Here is a 20,772-nt window from a genome sequence, read left to right as displayed (position 1 = left end):
CTGCATCTGTTGAGATGATCATATGGTTTTTATTCTTCAGTTTGTTAATATGGTGTATCACATTGATTGATTTGCATATATTGAAGAAATGCATCCCTGGGATAAATCCCACTTGATCATGGTGTATGATCCTTTTAATGTGTTGTTGGATTCTGTTTGCTAGTATTTTGCTGAGGATTTTTGCATCTATATTCATCAATGTTATTTGGTCTGTAGTTTTCTTTTTCTGTAGTATCTTTGTCTGGTTTTGGTATCAGGGTGATGATGGATGGTGGTGAGTTTGGGAGTGTTCCTTCTTCCACAATTTTTTGGAAGAGTTTGAGAAGGATGGGTGTTAACTCTTCTCTAAATGTTTGATAGAATTCACCTGTGAAGCCATCTGGTCTTGGACTTTTGTTTGTTGGAAGAGTTTTAATCACAGTTTCAATTTCATTACTTGTGATTGGTCTGTTCATATTTTCTATTTCTTCCTGGCTCAGTCTTGGAAGGTTATATCTTTCTAAGAATTTGTCCATTTCTTCCAGGTTGTCCATTTTATTGGCATAGAGTTGCTTCTGGTAGTCTCTTAGGATGCTTTGTATTTCTGCAGTATCTGTTGTCACTTCTTTTTCATTTCTAATTTTATTGATTTGCGTCCCCTCCCTGTTTTTCTTGATGAGTCTGCCTAATGGTTTATCAATTTTGTTTATCTTCTCAAAGAACCAGCGTTTTTTGTTTTATGTCATATTACCTTATTTATAGCATTCACTGGTATGTTTTTAGAACACAGATTTTTTAAAATGCAAAAAAACCCAAAAAGAACCAGCATTTAGTTTTATTGATCTTTGCTCTTGTTTTCTTTGTTTCTATTTCATTTATTTCTTCTCTGATCTTTATGATTTCTTTCCTTCTACTAACTTTGGATTTTATTTGTTCTTCTTTCTCTAGTTCCTTTAGGTGTTAGGTTACATTGTTTGAGATTTTTCTTGTTTCTTGAAGTAGGCTTGTATTGCTCTAAACTTCCCTCTTAGAAATGCTTTTGCTGCATCCCATAGGTTTTGGATCGTTCGTGTTTTCGTTGTAACTTGTCTCTAGGTATTCTTTGATTTCCTCTTTGATTTCTTCAGTGATCTCTTGGCTATTTAGTAATGTATTGTTTAGCCTCCATGTGTTTGTGTTTTTTCCCCCTGTAATTGATTTCTAATCTCATAGCGTTATGGTCAGAAAAGATGCTTGATGTGTTTTCAATTTTCTTAAATTTACTGAGTCTTGATTTGTGACCCAAGATGTGATCTATCCTGGAGAATGTTCTGTGTGCACTTGAGAAAAAAGTGTATTCTGTTGTTTTTGGATGGAATGTCCTGTAAACATCAGTTAAGTCCATCTTGTTTAATGTGTCATTAAAGCTTCTGTTTCCTTATTTATTTTCATTTTGGATGATCTGTCCATTGGTGAAAGTGGGTGTTAAGGTCCCCTACTATTAATGTGTTACTGTCAATTTCCCTTTTTATGGCTGTTAGCATTTGCCTTATGTATTGAGGTGCTCCTATGTTGGATGCATAAATATTTACAATTGTTATATCTTCTTCTTGGATTGATCCCTTGATCATTATGTAGTGTCCTTCTTTGTCTCTTGTAATAGTCTTTATTTTAAAGTCTATTTTGTCTGATATGAGAGTTGCTACTCCATCTTTCTCTTGATTTCCATTTGCATGGAGTATCTTTTTCCATCCCCTCACTTTCAGTCTGTATGTGTCCCTAGGTCTGAAGTGGTTCTCTTGTAGACAGCATATATGTGGGTCTTGTTTTTGTGTCCATTCAGCGAGCCTGTGTCTTTTGGTTGGAGCATTTAATCCATTCACATTTAAGGTAATTATCGATATGTATGTTCCTATGACCTTTTTCTTAATTGTTTGTGTTTGTTTTTATAGGTCCTTTTCTTTTGTGTTTCCTGCTTAGAGAAGTTCCTTTAGCACTTGTTGAAGAACTGGTTTGGTGGTGCTGAATTGTCTTAGCTTTTGCTTGTCTGTAAAGCTTTTGATTTCTCCGTCAAATCTGAATGAGATCCTTGCTGGGTAGAGTATTCTTGGCTGTAGGTTCTTCCCTTTCATCACTTTAAGTATATCATGCAACTGCCTTCTGGCTTGTAGAGTTTCTGCTGGGAAATCAGCTGTTAACCTTATGGGAGTTCCCTTGTATGTTATTTGTCTTTTTGCCCTGTTGCTTTCAATAATTTTTCTTTGTCTTTAATTTTTATCAATTTGATAACTATGTGTCTCGGTGTGTTTCTCCTTGGGTTTATCCTGCCTGGGACTCTCTGCGCTTCCTGGACTTGGGTGGCTATTGCCTTTCCCATGTTAGGGAAGTTTATGACTATAATCTCTTCAGGTATTCTCTCGGGTCCTTTCTCTCTCTCTTCTGCTTCTGGAACCCCTATAATGCGAATTTTGTTGCGTTTAATATTGTCCCAGAGGTCTCTTAGGCTGTCTTCATTTCTTTTCATTCTTCTTTCTTTATTCCGTGATAGTGAACTCCACCATTTGGTCTTTCAGGTCAGTTATCTGTTCCTCTGCCTCAGTTATTCTGCTATTGATTCCTTCTAGTGTATTTTTCATTTCAGTTATTGTATTGTTCATCTATGTTTGTTTGTTCTTTAATTCTTCTGGGTCTTTGTTAAGCATTTCTTGCGTCTTCTCGATCTTTGCCTCCATTCTTTTTCCAAGGTCCTGGATCATCTTCACGATCATTATTCTGAATTCTTTTTCTGGAAGGTTGCCTATCTCCACTTCATTTAGTTGTTTTTCTGGGGTTTGATGTTGTTCCTTCATCTGGTACAAGTCCTCTGACTTTTCATCTTGTCTGTCTTTCTGTGAATGTGTTTTTCGGTCCACCGGCTGCAGAATTGTTCTTCTTGCTTCTGCTGTCTGCCCTCTTGGATGAGGCTATCTAAGCGGGTTGTCGATGACAGTAATTTGGGAGGGACTGTTTTATTCACTGATAGTATCCCAAGTTCCTAGAACAGTGCTTAACATTGTAGTAGGCACTCAATAGATGTTTGGCAAGGTTTTGTTTTTAAAAGTATGTGCTATCCAAAATAACACAAAGGAAATGAAATTATAAAGTTGTTTTTAATTAGTGGCCCACTAGTTTTGTGTGTGCACTGAACTTCTTATAAATGTTTATTCACAAGATTTTGGCTTTTAAAAATCCTGCCACTGTTAAGAGAATAGGCAGTGAAAAAGTTGTAGTCTCCTTTTTAACTGCATTTCAACTTTAGACTGAGTGTACCGAGTCTGGTATAAAAGAAGAGAAACCCAACACACGTTTTTCCCTCCATCTCTCCCACCTACTAAACTCTTGCTTTAGTTTGTAACATTATTTGTTAAACTGACAGGACTTACAATTTAAATTTTATACTATAAATTGTACAGTAAAGTTGCCACAGTTGTTTGATCTTATTTCTGTACTGAAGTGGATCCCTGATGACCACTAGTCTAGTCGTACTTTTTTCCTGTTCCTGAATTCTTTGTTGATTTATTTATGGATTGGCTGGCTTTGGTCCACCAGTGGTGTGTGCACACGTATGTGTTCACGCACCTGTGTGGTGTGTGTGTGTTTGTTGAGATGGGCTCAGACTCGGGTGCTTTATTCAGTCTCAGCAAGTTCTTGTATGTTCGTGTATATCTGTTTGCCTCTTTGTTATACTTTATTTCAACATATTTGTGTAATCTTTATATATGTGTTTTTAAAATTTTTCTAGGAAATGTACACGTATCTGATCTTATTGACCTGGCTTGTTAATGTGTATTTATATTTTTATATGTAGTTTTGAATGGAGCCCCTGGATTTATCAACTTGTGTGATGCTTTGAATGCCTGGCAGCTGGTGAAGGAACTCAAAGAAGCTTTAGGCATTCCAGCCGCTGCCTCTTTCAAACATGTCAGCCCGGCAGGTAAAGCACTGCCCTCTGGGATTCTCTGGAACTGTTCAAAATACACTTTTTAAAAAATTTTTTGGAAGTTTGACAAGACTCAAAAGCGAATATAGACATTCTGTGAAGTCCGAAACCACTTTTGTTAATAACAGTATCAATGTAGTAACTGGATAAAATCTGATAACAATACCATGCACACCTGTCTTTTACATATATATAATATGTAACACTATTATGAGATAGGAAGGTCAGATAATAGTTGTATTTGTAGTGGAAACATGTTTTAGAAAATAAAAGTGATACTGCTGAATGCAGTATGACTAAACTAAACATTTTTCCACACGGTTGAGAAGTTAACTGAGTGGAGACACAAGTTGTTCTTACGGCACTCTAACTTTTTATGGCCATTGTATGAGAGACCTTTGTTCTTCTGTGTTTAAGTCAGCTGTACAGCTTAGTTATTTGTGTCACCTACTGACAATTCAACACATAATTAGTTCTCAGATAGTTTTTGGATATGAAAACAATGGGAGTGGCAGAGAAATAAACGGTGTGTGATATCAAGCAGGACAGAGAGTCAGCAATGAATTAAAGCAGCTTCATACACGCCTAGTGTTGGCAGACTCAAGACAGTGGCTCTGTTTTCAGAGGCTGGAGAAGATATTCCCCCCGCCTCACCCTCCCCTGCAGTTATATTTTTGGCATTTAATTATCTGGCCAAACATGTTTTTGTTTAATTTGGCCCAAGCACTAGAAATTATGCTGTATAGACTAGATGATGTTTAGAAAAATGTCCTGATTTATGAATTAATAAGTAGTCACTTGAGATTTTTGGTTTATTTATGGTTTTCTATACCAGGCGCTGCTGTTGGAGTTCCACTCAGTGAAGATGAAGCCAAAGTCTGCATGGTCTATGATATGTACGAAACGCTCACACCCATATCCACTGCATATGCAAGAGCAAGAGGTCAGAAGAATAATAGCGCTTTTTCTGTTGTTTTTTTTTTTCTCTTTGAGAGGAAAAGCAATATTTTATCTTAAAGTAGTAATATCCTTTGTTTCGTTATAGGATTTCAAATTACCTTAATCTGTTTTTCATTAATACTTCAGAATGACTATATGAGAGCCTTGGAATAAATTTGTTTATAAAAGTGTGTGTTAGTTTTAGTATTTAATGTAATAGGGAAGCACAATTGGAATTTGGTGCATGAAGTTTCAGATTAGGCTATTGAATGTATTTGTATTGCTAAATTTAAGTTGTATGGTTATTTAAGTACACTGAATTTTGTTAAAGTTATACTTTATATAATTCACAAGTATCTAATGCATGAGCTTAATAACCTGTGAATATTATTGTAAAATTAATGGGAGATTATTGAGACACTTTCTCATGGTTTACTTTCTACCACAGGGGTTGGCAAAGTGTGGCTCATTGGCTAAATCCAGCCCACCACCTAGCTTTGTAAATGTAGTCTGGTTGGAACAGGGCCACATAGTATTGTCGGTGGCTGATTGCTAACCACAGTCTTGGAGGTGGAACAGGGTCACGTGGCCGCAAAGCTTAAAAAATATTTACTATCAGGCCCTTTACAGAAAAAGTTTGCTGAATGTTGCTCTAGGAGGTAAAATGAAAGAATATTTCTTATTGATTATTTCGGTTAAATGACTTATTAATCTATTGTTTAAATCTTAGTGAAGTTAGATTTTATATGATCACATTGGGGTTTGTTGAACATTACCTTTTTCTGTATAAGGATGGAGAATCTGTGATAAATACTGCGTTTTAATTTTTATTTACAGGGGCTGATAGGATGTCTTCCTTTGGTGATTTTGTCGCATTATCTGATGTTTGTGATGTCCCTACTGCCAAAATTATCTCTAGAGAGGTTAGTGGACATTCTGTATCTTGTCCCATGCATAACTAAGTAGAGCTTAATTTGTTCATAGTGTTTATTGAAACCATAACCTATAATATTTGTATTTGGCTATTGTGATCAAGTTTTATGTATTTAATTCTTTAAAATTTTCTAGTAGTCATTGTCTTAATGCCAGAGTTACTGTTTCTGAAGAATAGAGGATGCTATCTTGGATGGTGACATAATAGTGAACGTGGCTGTAAACTTTCATTCGGTCTGTAATGAAAGAGACTGTATAGTGAGGGAAATTATAAACTACTCTAAAAAACTAACCCCCATCAATTGAGTACCAAACAGGCATTCTGGAAAGGTGGGGGTGGGGCTGGGGAGATAGAGAAGAAGATGAAGGAGATCAGATGCCTCGGAGGGAAACAAACAGTTAGCAGTTAAGGCTAACAGGGGCTGTGACTTGACAATATTTAGTTGCTTTAGGGATCCTTACCATCACCCCTGCCATCCCCAGCTGCCGTGGAGCTGGTGTGCTGCGTTATAGGTTACAGCACGAGGCTTTGGGGTGTGAGCTATGACTTTCGTATCTTTATAATGTGTTAAATCTGATTTCCTCTGACCTCTTTTCTTGCTGTTGAGGAGCCTGCCTTGCCTCGGGTCATTTAGCCAGGTTTTGGCAGAGCCAGAATTAGAAGAACATGCTCTTTCTAGTACAAAACCTCCCGGTGAACAGAAGAGTAAAAAATCATTTTTCTTCCTAAGATACGTGTATTACAGCGAATCACTCATATATTCTTGGTTAAAATTGAAACAGACAACCAGAAGGACAGCCAATGAGATAAGATCAGCTGTAGAAAGTTGTATTCTAGCATAGACTTTTACCTTTTCCAAGTATAGTATTTGTATTATCTGGTGGAGGCAGAAACCAGAAACTGCTACTGCATTATTTACGACAGATAATTATCTCTAGATTGTTTAAGAGGTGTTCTCTAATTTTTTAAAATAGAAATTAATATTTAATACACATATAGGTATCTGATGGTATTATTGCCCCGGGATATGAAGATGAAGCTTTGAAATTACTTTCTAAGAAGAAAAATGGGAACTACTGTGTTCTTCAGGTTAGTGCAATTCATGTTTGAAACAGTAATTTGCTCTTCTCTTTTGTCTCTTTTTCCCCATATTTAATCTTTCCTTTATACTTTATACTTTACACCCTTCTAATTTATCCTTCTTTACTATGGTTTTTTTATCCTTAACCCTGCAAATTTTTTCTTCCTATTAATTTTTTGGGTTTAAGATCAAGATAGCTTTCCTGCCCTTACTTTTCATTTCTTTAAAAATAATATATTTAATGTGGTTTCCTATTCAAAAGGTATTGAAGGTTATTTGAAGTCTCCTCATCCTTCCTTTCTGCCGCTGTTACCTTTTTTAAAAGTAATAGTCTCAATTTCTTGCTCACCTTTCCTGAAATATGTAGTCTATACATATTCAGCAGATATTTGCATTTGCATGTCTTCTTTTTCTCCCCACTGACACAAATGCACACTGCTTCATCATCTTGGAAGTTTGTCCCGTATCTGTGTATCTTATCTAGCCAGTCACCAGTCTTTAGCTATTACACATACCCTGCAGTGAAATAAGCTAGAGGGAAAGTCCTGAGAATAAAATTAGGACTGGGTTGCAGACTGTCTGCGTTGGTGACTTTGATAGATGCTGCTCATTTTAAGGTTGTACCACCAATTTTATGTCTTAATGGGAATGTGTAAGGGTGCCTGTTTCCTAACACCTTTGCTAGCATCAAGTTTTTAAACATTTTTATCTTAGCAGTTAGATAGATGAAAATGGCATCTCATTGCAGTTTTAGTTTCTCATTGTGTGTGGGTGAACATCTTTTCACATTTAAGTGTTTTTACTTCCCTTTTATGAACTGTCTGCCCATGTTCTTTGCCTGTCTTTCTAATAGATTGTTGAGTTTTTTCCTTACTGATTTTTACAAGCTCTTATACATTAGGGAAATTAGCCCATAGTCTGATCATAAATGGATAAAGCAAAAAGTTATTTGAATTGAAAGTTAAAATTCATAATACTGTTTTTCAGAAGGTATTAATGTAAAAAAAAATTTGTGGAATCCAAATTCCATATATTGAAAGTTATTATTCTTCACTTTAAGAAACCAATAACTACATGGTTCACCATAGACTCCATGTCAGCTTTTCAAGGAAAGAAAACAAAAATACCACATTAAATGTAATACTTTTTAAAAAGCTACTTGACAGAAGTAGCTTTTTTAAAAGGTACTTAATCATTCAGTTAGCTGCCACTGTATTTTCACTCTTAACTGTTTTTTGTTGTTGTCATTAAGAGTAGTAAGTACTTCTGGCTATTAGCAGTTACTTGTAGCATCATGAAGAATGTTTTCCAAATCCTGAGCCTGACCCTGATCATGACCTCTTTAGCACCAGACAGTATCATGTTTCAGGGTGTCAAAAGAACACCAGGGCTTCCTCAATATTCTGTTTATTTGAGAGGTTTTTTTATGACATCAGTTAATAGGCGGGCACATCTCAGTTTTAGAAATTTTATAATATAAAGGGAAAAGGACCATTTTAGAATTCAGGAAAATGCAGATTAAGCAGAATTAGTATGAGGTCTTGCTTGTAAGTTACAGATATCAGTGCTTTCTAAATCAAAGATCATCCAAAGGTTAAATGAAGAAATACTGTCAAATTTGGAAAAATGTCTAGAGAGAGAGTGGTCTTATGCAGGTTATTCCTGTGTCTTACTATCATTTCAGTTAAAAATTTGGGAGAGGAAGAAAGCAATGAATGACATATTCCTTTTCAAATAACAAAGACACAGACTACAAATGCTGTTCTCTCTCTTTTAACTTTTCTTTGTTTTGTTTTAGTTTTGGCTGTGTTGGGTCTTCCTTGCTGCATGAGTACATTCTCTAGTTGCGGCGAGCGGGGGCTACTCTTTGTTGCCGTGCGTGGGCTTCTCATTGCGTTGGCTTTTCTTGTTGCAGAGCATGGCCTCTAGGCACGCGGGCTTCCATAGTTGTGGCTCGCGGGCTGTAGAGCGCAGGCTCAGTAGTTGTGGCGCACGGGCTTCGTTGCTCCGCGGCATGTGGAAACTTCCCGGACTAGGGCTTGAACCCTTGTCCCCTGCATTGGCAGGTGGATTCTTAACCACTGTGCCACCAGGGAAGCCCACTCTTTTAACTTTTAATCTAAGTCTTAATTAAGTATTTGTAGTAGATTCTTAGAAAAAAATTAGAGGTTAGTTTTTGTGCCACTGCCTATTTGTTAGCATATCTGTTTTAGTTTTTTTTTTTTAAGAAAAAACCATATGTATAATGCTTTCAGTTACTGAGACCAGAAATGCTCTGTTGGAACCATTGGTTCTAATGTTTGGTATAAGTTACAAAACCCTATAAGATTATAAAACCTATAAAAAATTTCGGAGCAAAATATTGGTGCCTGACCATTCTATTACACCCATCCTGAAATGATCTTGTACCTGCCTAAGTTAGAAAAAATGCATATAACCTTGCTTATAATGAAATATCTTGAACATAAATTAAGTGAAAAATTTTGAGGGATGTAGACATATTTTTTACTCTTTTAACTCCTTAACTTTGTTTTATTTAGATGGACCAGTCTTACAGTCCAGATGAAAACGAAGTTCGAACTCTCTTTGGTCTTCGTTTAAGCCAGAAGAGAAATAATAGTGTCATCAACAGGTCATTATTTAGCAACATTGTTACCAAGAATAAAGATGTAAGTCTGAAAATATCTGAACTGAATACTAGTAATTCAGTAGATCTGTTCTTTGTTTGTTTGTTTGTGGTACGCGGGTCTCTCACTGTGGCAGCCTCTCCCGTTGCGGAGCACAGGCTCCGGACATGCAGGCTCAGCCGCTCCACGGCATGTGGGATCCTCCCAGACCGGGGCAGGAACCCGTGTCCCCTGCATCGGCAGGCAGACTCTCAACCACTGTGCCACCAGGGAAGCCCAGTAGATCTGTTTTTAATATTTATATGCTTATGCATTTATTAAGGCCCATATTTAAAACTGGTCGATATGCAAAGAGCTAGCTCATCTCTGAGTTGTCAAGTAAGTTTGAGAACTCAAAAAATGAACAGAAGGCCATATTAGAAACTTCTGTGCGTATGTATATATGTAGTTATCTACCTTCAATTCTACATATATGGGATCATGTCTTTTGTAAATCTGTTCTGTAACTTGCCTTTTTTTCTATGCACTGAGCTACAAGTGTGTTTATATATCAAGAAAGATCGATCCACACCTTCATCTGAAAGGCCATGTGGCAATCCACGTACTATGATGGATATTTAAGTTGTTTCCATTTTCAGTGATGTGATGGGTGTTTTCACATAGTCATGATTTTGCTTTGTCCTGTTGTCATCTTTTAGAAGGACATATTCCTAGGATAAAAATGGTTTTCTTTTTGTATTTACATGTATTATATCAATTAATATGCACAGCTCCCTCTGGGTGGGGTGTGACTACTGTCAACTCTATTGTAAAGATGACAAAATTCTGACAGAGAGGACAGTTAAGACATTTGCCCAAGGTTATACTATAAGGAAATGGATGAGCTGGTAGTACTTGTTTTTCTGAAATCCCTTAATTGGGCCTTCAGTTTTAAAGGATATTTTTGCTGGGTCTAATGTTGGCTGTACTTTCCTTTCAGTACTTCAGATGTGTAACTGACTTCTTTGTTTTCTGGTCTTACCTGCTGGTGTGGCTGGTGTTTTTGACTGCATGCTGGGCATTGGATATTGATGAAATAAAAATTCATATTTTAAGGCAAGGCAAGAAAAATTTAAACATGAAACTTTTTCTTTGGCCTCCTCCTTCCCCTCTAGCGTGCCTTGTGCATCTGCATTATGCGTTAACCAGGCTTCCCCAGTGGCAGAAATACCTGCTCAACCATAAAGCTCAATTTTTCTTCTTCTGGTGCCAGCCACGTAACTCCTTAGAAGATAACATTCCTTTCTCAATCCTGTGAGGGGTCACGATGAGCCACCACTCTGCCTTCTGTATGCAGACATCTTTGGTGAACTTTATGTACAATGCCAATATATCAGTTCCCTTAAAGATAGTGATTGGTACAGAGCAGACCGGTCAGACAACGTGGGGAGATTCTGGGCTGCACCTAGTGGAAGTTCTTAGCTTAAATACTTATGACCTTATTAATATTACTAGCTATTTTATTCCTATTCTGCCTATTTTACAAGATTATTGTTTCTTCCAAATATGTGACTGAGCGTTTGATAAAAATAACGATGACTAGGGGAGTTGAAATGATTGACCCAATACATCTTTCTTATAAGATCAGTGATTATAATAGTGTAACTATAGATATGGGAAGAAGCAACAAGAGGGAACCATTTCCTGGACCATAATAGACTAGTAAATCAGGTGGTCCAGAGGCTTTTGGTTACTGCCAAGAGGGCCTAGTCCAGTAATGGCACATCGAGTCCAGTAATGGCACATCGAGTGGCTTATCAACGAAATCCTGGCCTGAACTGAAGGAGCATTCCTAGCACCATGGGACAAATTAGTCACAAAATGCCTCCCAAACTTTGGTTGAAATTAAGACCAAAAGGGAGGGGATCGTAAAATAAAGAATGTCGCCCACCATCCAGTTTTGCAAGAATCGAGTCTTTAGCCACTGCAGTCACTGAAAGGAATTCAGGGTGAGGGACTTACTGTACTCTGGGAAAACTGATAAAACTGGCCCTCAGATAGTTATATATTTTCAGGAGATTTTGTGAACCCAGTTTCTTGTATCTTCCCGTACTTAGGAAAGCACTTACAACCATTAATTAGGATGTCTGTTCCTCGAGAATAGCAGTAACCTTCTGCCGAGAAGTGTGATTGATTGCACGTGCCCCTTCATCGAAATCACGTATATACTGGCCACCCCCCTTACCTATTTGGAACAGTTCTCAGATCTTTCTGAGAGACTTGTCTCCTGGGTTCCTCAGGTTGCCTCAAATAAAATTTTCCATATCTTTTGTAGGTTGACTATTTGATCAGTTTTTGGTCTGCAATATGAAAGAACCATATAGATATTTTGAGGGTCTGGATGGTGTTTTTTTCCCTTCATAGAGTTGACTTAATGTGGGGCTTAGCTCATTTACCTCTTAGTTACTGCCTTGCAACTTGGAAAATGCCTTGAGGGGAAAAGCATCGTCACATTCATTTCTTCCAGCTTCCTTTATCTCTGGGGTCTTTGCCTCTTGCCTCTCAGTACTTGATATTTTATGAGCTCTGTATTCAGGTTTTCTGTTTGTTCTTAGAAAAGGATTAGTCTCTTAAGAAGTCATTTTGTAACAAGTGGACGAGTTGGCTATTGTTTCCCGGTCTGAATCCTGTGACTTTAAGTAGAATGCGGAAAATAGGCTTTAAAATCTTTATCAGGATAGTTCTGTTAATAAACATATAGTGATTAAGACATGATCTTCGTTGGTTTACTGGTTATTGTTTCATTTTTATCTTTCAAACTTAATGGTGCCCTGAAGTGAAGGAACATGTAGGAATCATATATAGAAAGATCTTTCAGTCCTTTGGAATCCACTCCTTTGGTCAAGGCCCTGAGGTACTGGGGTAGCAATATTTTTAAGCAGCTCACAGTAAAACGAGACTTTTTTTTTTTTAACTTTATTAATCTGGCTGATTAATGTATTTTTTAAAATACCAAAAGGGTATTGAGCTAGATTCCATGGTACCCATGCTGACAACTGTGTCTACCTATTGAGACTCTTACTTTTGTAAGTTTTCCTTGTAGTTTTATAGGTATTGGACTGATTACTTTAGTAGCACTTGATAGGTTTTGTGCCTCTGTGCTAGCTTGGATATTTTTACAAGGGTTTGATTTTAATCTTTTATCTACATTCTTTTGTATTTGTTCATATGTATTTTTAATGGAAATTTGGAAACCTAACTAAGGATGAGAATGATGGTATTATCCTCCTTTATATTCCCCTCCCTTCTTTTAAAACAGGTTTTTATTAATATTCCAGCCTCAAAATCATCAGGTTATACTATCAGGTCTAGAATGGTTTCAGTCCTGAGGAAGCCGGAGAAGTGTAATGAGTGTGTGTTAAGTATTAACAAACATGCTTGAATTTTTCTGTCTTCTCCCATTTTTCTTGAATAATGCTTCAATTTGTTTTAACTATATGTGCCATGTTTATTACACTGGATTCTCTCACTCCCACCCCTTGACATGTCTCATAGTCCTTGATCCTAACTCGGGATACTAGGGTTATATTTGAAGGTAGGCAGCTAAGAAGGCTGGCTTTTGTTATTAATCTTTCTTAGAACCAAAGGAATAAAATGTATAGTTGGCAAAGAGCAAATACAGATAGAAAAGGATATACTATCAATGCATCAATAGTACCTTAGTATAATAAATTCTTAAAAAATTCTAACAGTGGTTTTTAAGCTTTTAATTTTGAGTTTAAAAAGTAAAAATTATAGATACACATGCAGTTTTAAGAGTTCCCATGTATCTTTTACTCCATTTCCCCTAATGGACAGTGTCTTGCAAAACTGTTAATACAGCATCACAACCTTGATAATTGACATTGATGCAGTCAAGACACAGAACATGCCCCTCACTGCAAGGAGGCTTCTGTTGCCTTTTATAGCCACACTCACTTCTCTCCTGCCTCTGCCTCCTCTGTAACCTCGGGCAACTACTAATCTGTTCCCCTTTCTGTAACTTTCATTCATTGTACATTCATGAACAGGTTTTTGTATGAACATAGTTTTCATTTCTCTGTTCTAAAGACACAGGAGTGTATTTGCTGGCTGGCATCATAGTTGCATATTTAGTTTAAGAAACTGCCAAACTGTTTTCCAAAGAGGCTGCATCATTTTATATGTTACACCAGCAACATACGCACGATCCCAGTTTCTCTGCATCCTTACCAGGTTTCGGTGTTGTCGCTTTCTTATTAGATAGGTGTGTAGCAATACCTCATAATTTTAATTTGCCTTCCCTAATGCCTAGTGATGGACATTTTTTCATGTGTTTATTTGCCATCTGTATATCCTTTTTCTTCAAATGTCTCTTCATGTCTTTTGCCCATTTTCTAATTATATTTTATTCTTGTAGCTGAATTTTGAGAGGTCTTTATATGTTGTGAATACTAGTTCTTCGTTGGATATGTGGTTTGCAAAATATTTTCTCATGGTCTGTAACTTGTCTTTTTATCCTCTTAATACAGGATCTTTTCTAAGAGCAGAAGCTTTAGTTTTGATGAAGTCTGACTTAACAGTTTTTCAGTTAGATAATTTATCAATTAGATGTGCTTATATTTTTTGTCCGCTTAGCATACCAACATAGATCATTATTATTCTTTTCAATTTGTATTTGCTCTTTATATTAAAGATAGTGACATTTTTAGTTATAGTAGTTGTTTCATTCTGTTTGAACCGGTAGTACATAATACATTTTTGAATACTTTCTATGTAGAATATTCTAGGCAAACCAAAAAATGATCCTAATTTGGTTTTTCCTGAGCAGTCTTGGCTGTATGTGCATCACAGTTATTTGTAGAGTCTGTGAAAATTACTCTCAGTGTTTTTTTGTTTTGTTTCGTTTTGCGGTACGCGGGCCTCTCACTGTTGTGGCCTCTCCCATTGCGGAGCACAGGCTCCGGATGCGCAGGCTCAGCGGCCATGGCTCACAGGCCCAGCCGCTCTGTGGCATGTGGGTTCTTCCCGGACGGGGGCACAAACCCGTGTCCCCTGCATCGGCAGGCAGACTCTCAACCACTGCGCCACCAGGGAATGTTTTTTTTTTAACATAAATTTTATCACATCTCCAGTTATTCGGTGCTACTGTGATAGAGAAAATACTGTTTGTCAGTTTTGGAGTGGTTATGGTATTTCATATCTAGTGTGATACGTAAAGAGGCTTAAGCCAAAGTTTGTTGCAAAATGGCATCAATCTGAGTTTGTGACGTATTAGGCGTCACACAGAGTTCCATGACAAATACGTTAAATATGATTCTTTCAGTAAAACATGATAGTGTCTCCTATGAGCAGTTCATTTCACTCCCTCATTTGAGGGATAGAACTATATATTATAGGTCTGTTATAAGGGACACATAAGATGCTAAAAGTTAAATGAAGGTTTAAAAAAAAAAAAGCCCCATTTACCATTCTGTGTTTTTTTAGTTGCCGGAATCTGCGCTCAGAGACCTCACTGTGGCCACCATTGCTGTCAAGTATACTCAGTCTAACTCCGTGTGCTATGCCAGGGACGGGCAGGTAACCAAGCTGTCAGACTCACCTTGGGAGGACTGTTGTTTTGCAAGATGATGTTCAAAAATCCATCCGTCTTGGGAACTAGACTGCTTGAAAAGGAAAATTTGCCAAGTTTTTCTCTTCTCGGTTTGTCAGTATTTACTCAGTAATGAATACAAAGTATCTTTGGAACTAAGTGTTAAAATTGTTCTTATTGCTTCTTGCCTGGAACGAGTTGGCACGTTTTGGGTTAGGGGACAATGGTTGCTAGGGAACTAGTTTTTTTGCTCCCCTCGTCCCTATCGGTAGCATTTCCATTGAAGAGGGAGTAGAACATACTGCCACCCACTAGCCCATCGTTTTGCAGCATAAAGGGTATTTTTATTTATACTTTTAACGTTATTTTACCAAGAATCTGTAGACTAAGAGTTAACATGATGAAAAATCTGGTTTACTGAGGCATAATTTATATACAGTAAAATTCACCCTTTTTAAGTGTAGAGTTTGACCAGTTTGCACAGATTATGTAGTTGTTTGACCGTGACCACTACCACAGTCAAAATATTGAACATCTTTTACTATCTGATGTTAAGCTAGGTATTTAACTTTTCCTAGTTAAAAGCCATAGGATGCAGGACTGAGCTGGCTCATCACTGGGCCTCTCCTAGCTCTAGGATAAACCTGGTTTTGCTGTGGCTTCAGCACTGTTTCTTCTCATAGTGTCTTGAGCTCCTCTCTAGCCATTTGTTAAATTATTTGGCCCATAAGTAGGAGGGGAGGATGGATGTTAATTGGCATGTGACCTGGAAGACCCTTTCAAATTCGGAATTTAGGTGATTGCCTACTGTTGCAAGATTGCTAATCTGTAATACCAAAAACCTGGGAGACTGTGGCTACTTGTCTGATAAGTTCCAGCAAGACCACGCTTCACTACTGATGTCCAGGAGCTCTAGAAACTTCCAGATATTAATTAATAGCCATACCTCAAATTTCACTGAAGAGGTAAAACATATAAATAATAGTTAAAACATGTTACACTTAACCTTTTTAATGACTTTAAAATTATTTGTATTTCTCTTATTTCAGCCTGATTTTCTTTCCCCCCCACAAAATTGACGGATTTGGGGGAATATGCACAAAAGATCCATTGAGAAGCGTGTTGTTATTCATTTTAACGTCTGTGTTCTTCATTCTTCAGGTTATTGGCATTGGAGCTGGACAGCAGTCTCGGATACACTGCACACGCCTTGCCGGGGATAAGGCAAACTATTGGTGGCTTAGACATCACCCACAAGTGCTTTCCATGAAGTTTAAAACTGGAGTGAAGAGAGCAGAAATCTCCAACGCCATCGATCAGTATGTTACTGGAACCATCGGAGAGGTAAGGGCTGTCGTTGAGTGTGGGTGGAGTGTATTAGTATGTTTACCCTTTCTGTGTAGCAGACTATCTTCATCACTACAAAGATAAAAGATATTTTTCTTGAAGTTCTGTATTATCTAAATTTGCTAATCTAAACTTCTTCTGTCTCGTTTACCTTTCTTTGGCGTTCTTTATCCCTTTCTGACGCTACAGATCGTATGTCTTTTTAGATTATAACCACTGGTTTAGTTTTGTATGTTTGTACCTCCCCTGTTGATTGTAAGCTTTTTATTTTCCTATAAATTTATTCATTTTTGGCTGCGTTGGGTCTTCATTGCTGCGCGTGGGCTTTTTCTAGTTGTGACAGGCAGGGGCTGCTCTTCATTGAGGTGTGCAGGCTTCTCATTGCAGTGGCTTCTCTTGTTGCAGTGTGTGGGCTCTAGGTGCACAGGCTTCAGTAGTTGTAGCACGCAGGCTCACTAGTTGTTGGTGCATGGGCTTAGTTGCTCCGTGGCATGTGGGATCTTCCTGGACCAGGGCTCGAACCCGTGTCCCTGCATTGGCAGGCGGATTTGTAACCACTGCGCCACCAGGGAAGTCCCTATAAGCTTTTTTTTTTTTTAAAGATTTATTTGTTTGTTTGTTTATTTATTTGGCTGTGTCGGGTTTTAGTTGCAGCATGCAGGCTTCTCTCTAGCTGTGGCGCGTGGACTCTCTAGGTGTGGTGTGCGGGCTCTAGAGTGCGCAGGCTCAGTACTTGTGGCATGCGAGCTTAGTTGCCCCGTGGCATGTGGGTTCTTAGTTCCCTGACCAGGGATCGAAGCCGCGTCCCCTGCATTGGAAGGCGGATTCTTAACTACTGGACCACGAGGGAAGTCCCTGATTATAAGTTTTGATGACAGGGGCTGTTTTTCACCCATCTTGGGTGTCTGTCACGGTGCCAGTCATGATGCTTACTATGTGATAGGTGTGTACTTAACATTGCACACAAATTACTTGATAGCAGGTAACAAATGTCCCTCTACATTTTCTACAAGCTCCATTAACAACTCAGTGTACTTGTGTTATATTTCATGTTCTTTAATGTTTTCTACTTTGAAGCAGGTATATGGGAGCATTAAAATTGCAAGTATTAGGTAGCCTGCTAAAAGAATAGGATTTAGCCCAGTTTCTGGAAATAGAAATGCTTAACAGGTACTGGATGCAAAACACAAAGAGAAGCTTGGTAATCAAAAACTCAGTGGTCTTCTGAGGGGGCGAGTCAACTCCACTGGGCTGTCCATTCAGGGATAGGAATCCATGACATGATCAACAGGTGTCGTTGCAGAGTGTGCTTTGTAACCAGGAAACGCTTCAAATAGCTTTTTTTAAAAATTACTTTAATATTTGCTTTTTCTGCTTGATTATTACACAACAAATTGTGCTGTAAGTCCTGGAAGAGAACTTATATATGTGAATAAGAATAAAAGTATGTTGTTTAAGCCTTTTGGTTTAAACCCTAAATAGAAGTACTTTTTAAAAATGAACACTGTTGCGTCATGTTCTGGTTGGTCTATTAGACTGACTCTGTACTTAAGACTAATTATTGTAGAAATGTACTTCTAGAAATTATCTGTTTCCTTGCTTGCTTTGATACAGGGATATAAAGCAGTAGATTTAACTTAGAGATTAAAGAACAAAATATATTTGGAATAAACTGGCTTGTAAATGGTACAGTCTTTATTTGGTACACTTAAGATTAATTTTCTTCCTTAATGAAATGTTATACAACATCAAAAAAAAGGTTCTAGAAATATGGACTTGGATATAAATGAGTCATTATTTATAATTAAGTCCTAGGAAAAATGCCCAAGTGTTTTTCTGGCATTCTGATTTGTATCAGATAGTACTGAAGATGGTGTAAAACCTGTCTTTCCCCTCTGCCCCCACTCATAGGGTGAAGATTTGATCAAGTGGAAGGCACTGTTTGAGCAGGTCCCCGAGTTATTAACCGAGGCAGAGAAGAGGGAATGGGTTGACAAACTTAGTGAAGTTTCCATCAGCTCTGATGCCTTCTTTCCTTTCCGGGACAATGTAGACAGAGCTAAAAGGGTAAGTATGGAATTGGTGTGTGTATGGATTTGGTCATTATGCAGCAACCATTTCAGAGATGCTGCTTCTGATTTTTCAGTTCTGTGAGTTAGATTATATATCCAGGCTATGATGATGTGATATATCAGTAACACCTAGAGTATTATTTTGACTTCTCCTTTTGTTGTATGGACAACCCAAATCCCGTTATTTTGCCTCTTGACCGAATAAGTCTGCAGCATGAATCGTTGTTAGCTTGCACTTGTTATTGGGTGTGAGGGGTTGGTTCTGGACGTGTTTTGGCATGAGGCTGTGTTTTGAGAGTCTGTCTCTGTCTCCCCCTCAGAGTGGCGTGGCCTACATCGCTGCCCCTTCCGGTTCCACTGCTGACAAAGTTGTGATCGAGGCTTGCGATGAGCTGGGAATAATCCTCGCTCACACGAATCTCCGGCTCTTCCATCACTGACTTCTTCACGCATTATTTTATACCCTGCCTATGTGTAGGTGAAAAATCACATATGGAATTTTGAAAATAACCTTTTTTAAAAAATAAAGCGTTAAATTTTAATAATCTTGGAGCCATAGTGTCTGGTAGTTGTATTTAATTTGTCTTAGTTATAGGCTCTTTAGTTTGACAAACATTACACATGGTTATTTGTAAGAAATACAGGAGCATCCCTGCCTCCTGGGGCTCAGCTCATCCCAAAATGTTACCTGTGTGAATATCTGTAAATCATTAGGTAAACCAAAGAAACTGAGCAGCCGCCATAGCAGGTGGCACAGGCATCTTAAAGTCCCACTAGTTTACTCATGGGGGATTCTGCTCGTGAGTTACCTCTAACCATAGTTCTAAAGAGTGTGGTTGACTACCTTCTGAACAAACAGCAGATTGTAACCCGTGGGCTAGAAACTTAGGGGGGATTAAAGCTTCTGTTGGCCCGACATTAGGATACTGCCAGTACTTCCTTTTTCCTGTGTTAAGTGAAATGTTTCCCATAATTTAAACCAGTCCTTGATGTCCCCTCTGGAGCTACCTAAAAAATGTATTCAATGTTTGGTGCTCAGAAATGGACCTGGTATTCTCCCAGGTTTACTACCAGAAGTAGGGCACAGTGGATGGCAGTGCCTTCCTACATCAGGACATAATTGTGCGTTTATGTGCCCTGCCCATGTGGTCCTGATTGTTCACATATTACACCGAAGGCCAACTGAAACCTTTTGTCATCTTTCACCTTAAAAGTTGAGTCCTGCCCTCTTCCCATGTCCTTAACCCACTTTCCCTAAATTAAAAGATTTCTGACGGGTTTTTTTAAGGTTATCCTTCTAGTCGTTAATATATTGACTAATCTTCCGGCCCTTGTATAGTTAGTACCCTCCCACACTGAAGACAAGGCTGACTTGTGTGACCAACAAAATACTTTAGGAAAGATGTGTGACTGCTGAGGCTAGGCTGTAAAAGGCATTACAACTTCAGCCTTAGTTTCTTGGAGTTAGCCAGTGCCATGCTGTAGGTACCTTTAAGCAGCCCTGCTGAAGGAGAAACTGTCTTGCCAACACTACCTGCCCACCATGTGCGTGACCTGCCTTGGAAGTGGAGCTCCAGTCTCAAGGCGACATCTTGCTGCCACCTCTTGAGAGACCTGAGCCAGAACTGCTCAAAGGAGCTTCTCATGAATTCCTGGTACACAGAAACAGATTATGTATTGCTTTAAGCCATAAAGTTTTGGGGTGCTTTGTTAGGTAGCAATAAACAGCTGATACATATTTTGGCTTATAACTTGTTAAGTGTGCATTCTATCTCCCCTTGAACAAAGGTTAACACTGAGGGTATAATCATTGGAAGAATTGTTTCTCTATTTAACACTGTATGGTTTGAATACGTTTACATAAATATTTTAAAGAATGGCACTACAAACTATCTCAATTAGGTATAAATACTTATGTCCAGATTTATCAAAATAATTCATTCTCTAATCACTGTTTTACATTTGCAGAAAAGAGGACCGTGTGAGAGCTGAAATTCCACCCACCATTACTGCCCAGATATGCAGGCACAATATTAATTTTTAAAGACTCAAAATGCTTTTTTCTAAAAATATTTTAAAATTTTATTTATTTTATTTATTTATTTTTGGCTGCATTGGGTCCTAGTTGCTGCATGCGGGCTTTCTCTAGTTGCGGTGAGCGGAGGCTACTCTTTCTTGCGGTGTGCGGGCTTCTCATTGCAGTGACTTGTCTTGTGGAGTATGAGCTCTACGTGCGTGGACTTCA

General features: G+C 38.1%; 1 protein-coding gene across 1 annotated transcript in view; it reads left to right on the top strand.

Annotated features, from left to right (window-relative positions):
* ATIC (5-aminoimidazole-4-carboxamide ribonucleotide formyltransferase/IMP cyclohydrolase) overlaps window positions 1–19,079 on the top strand; it is a 30,917-nt gene extending 11,838 nt beyond the window's left edge. The window contains exons 8-16 of the mRNA XM_082659022.1: window positions 3,806–3,931; window positions 4,773–4,880; window positions 5,714–5,799; window positions 6,810–6,899; window positions 9,432–9,560; window positions 15,003–15,095; window positions 16,270–16,452; window positions 18,367–18,522; window positions 18,848–19,079. Of these exons, the coding sequence (XP_082515148.1) occupies window positions 3,806–3,931; window positions 4,773–4,880; window positions 5,714–5,799; window positions 6,810–6,899; window positions 9,432–9,560; window positions 15,003–15,095; window positions 16,270–16,452; window positions 18,367–18,522; window positions 18,848–18,967 (1,091 nt within the window). The 3' untranslated portion in view covers window positions 18,968–19,079. The remainder of the gene's footprint in view (window positions 1–3,805; window positions 3,932–4,772; window positions 4,881–5,713; window positions 5,800–6,809; window positions 6,900–9,431; window positions 9,561–15,002; window positions 15,096–16,269; window positions 16,453–18,366; window positions 18,523–18,847) is intronic.
* The last annotated feature ends 1,693 nt before the right edge of the window (window positions 19,080–20,772 follow it).

The sequence above is a fragment of the Grampus griseus genome, assembly GCF_964374135.1.
Source record: "Grampus griseus genome assembly, chromosome: 7".
Classification (NCBI taxonomy): domain Eukaryota; kingdom Metazoa; phylum Chordata; class Mammalia; order Artiodactyla; family Delphinidae; genus Grampus; species Grampus griseus.
The sequence above is the reverse complement of the archived record's forward strand: the minus strand, read 5'-3'. Positions and strand labels throughout refer to the sequence as shown.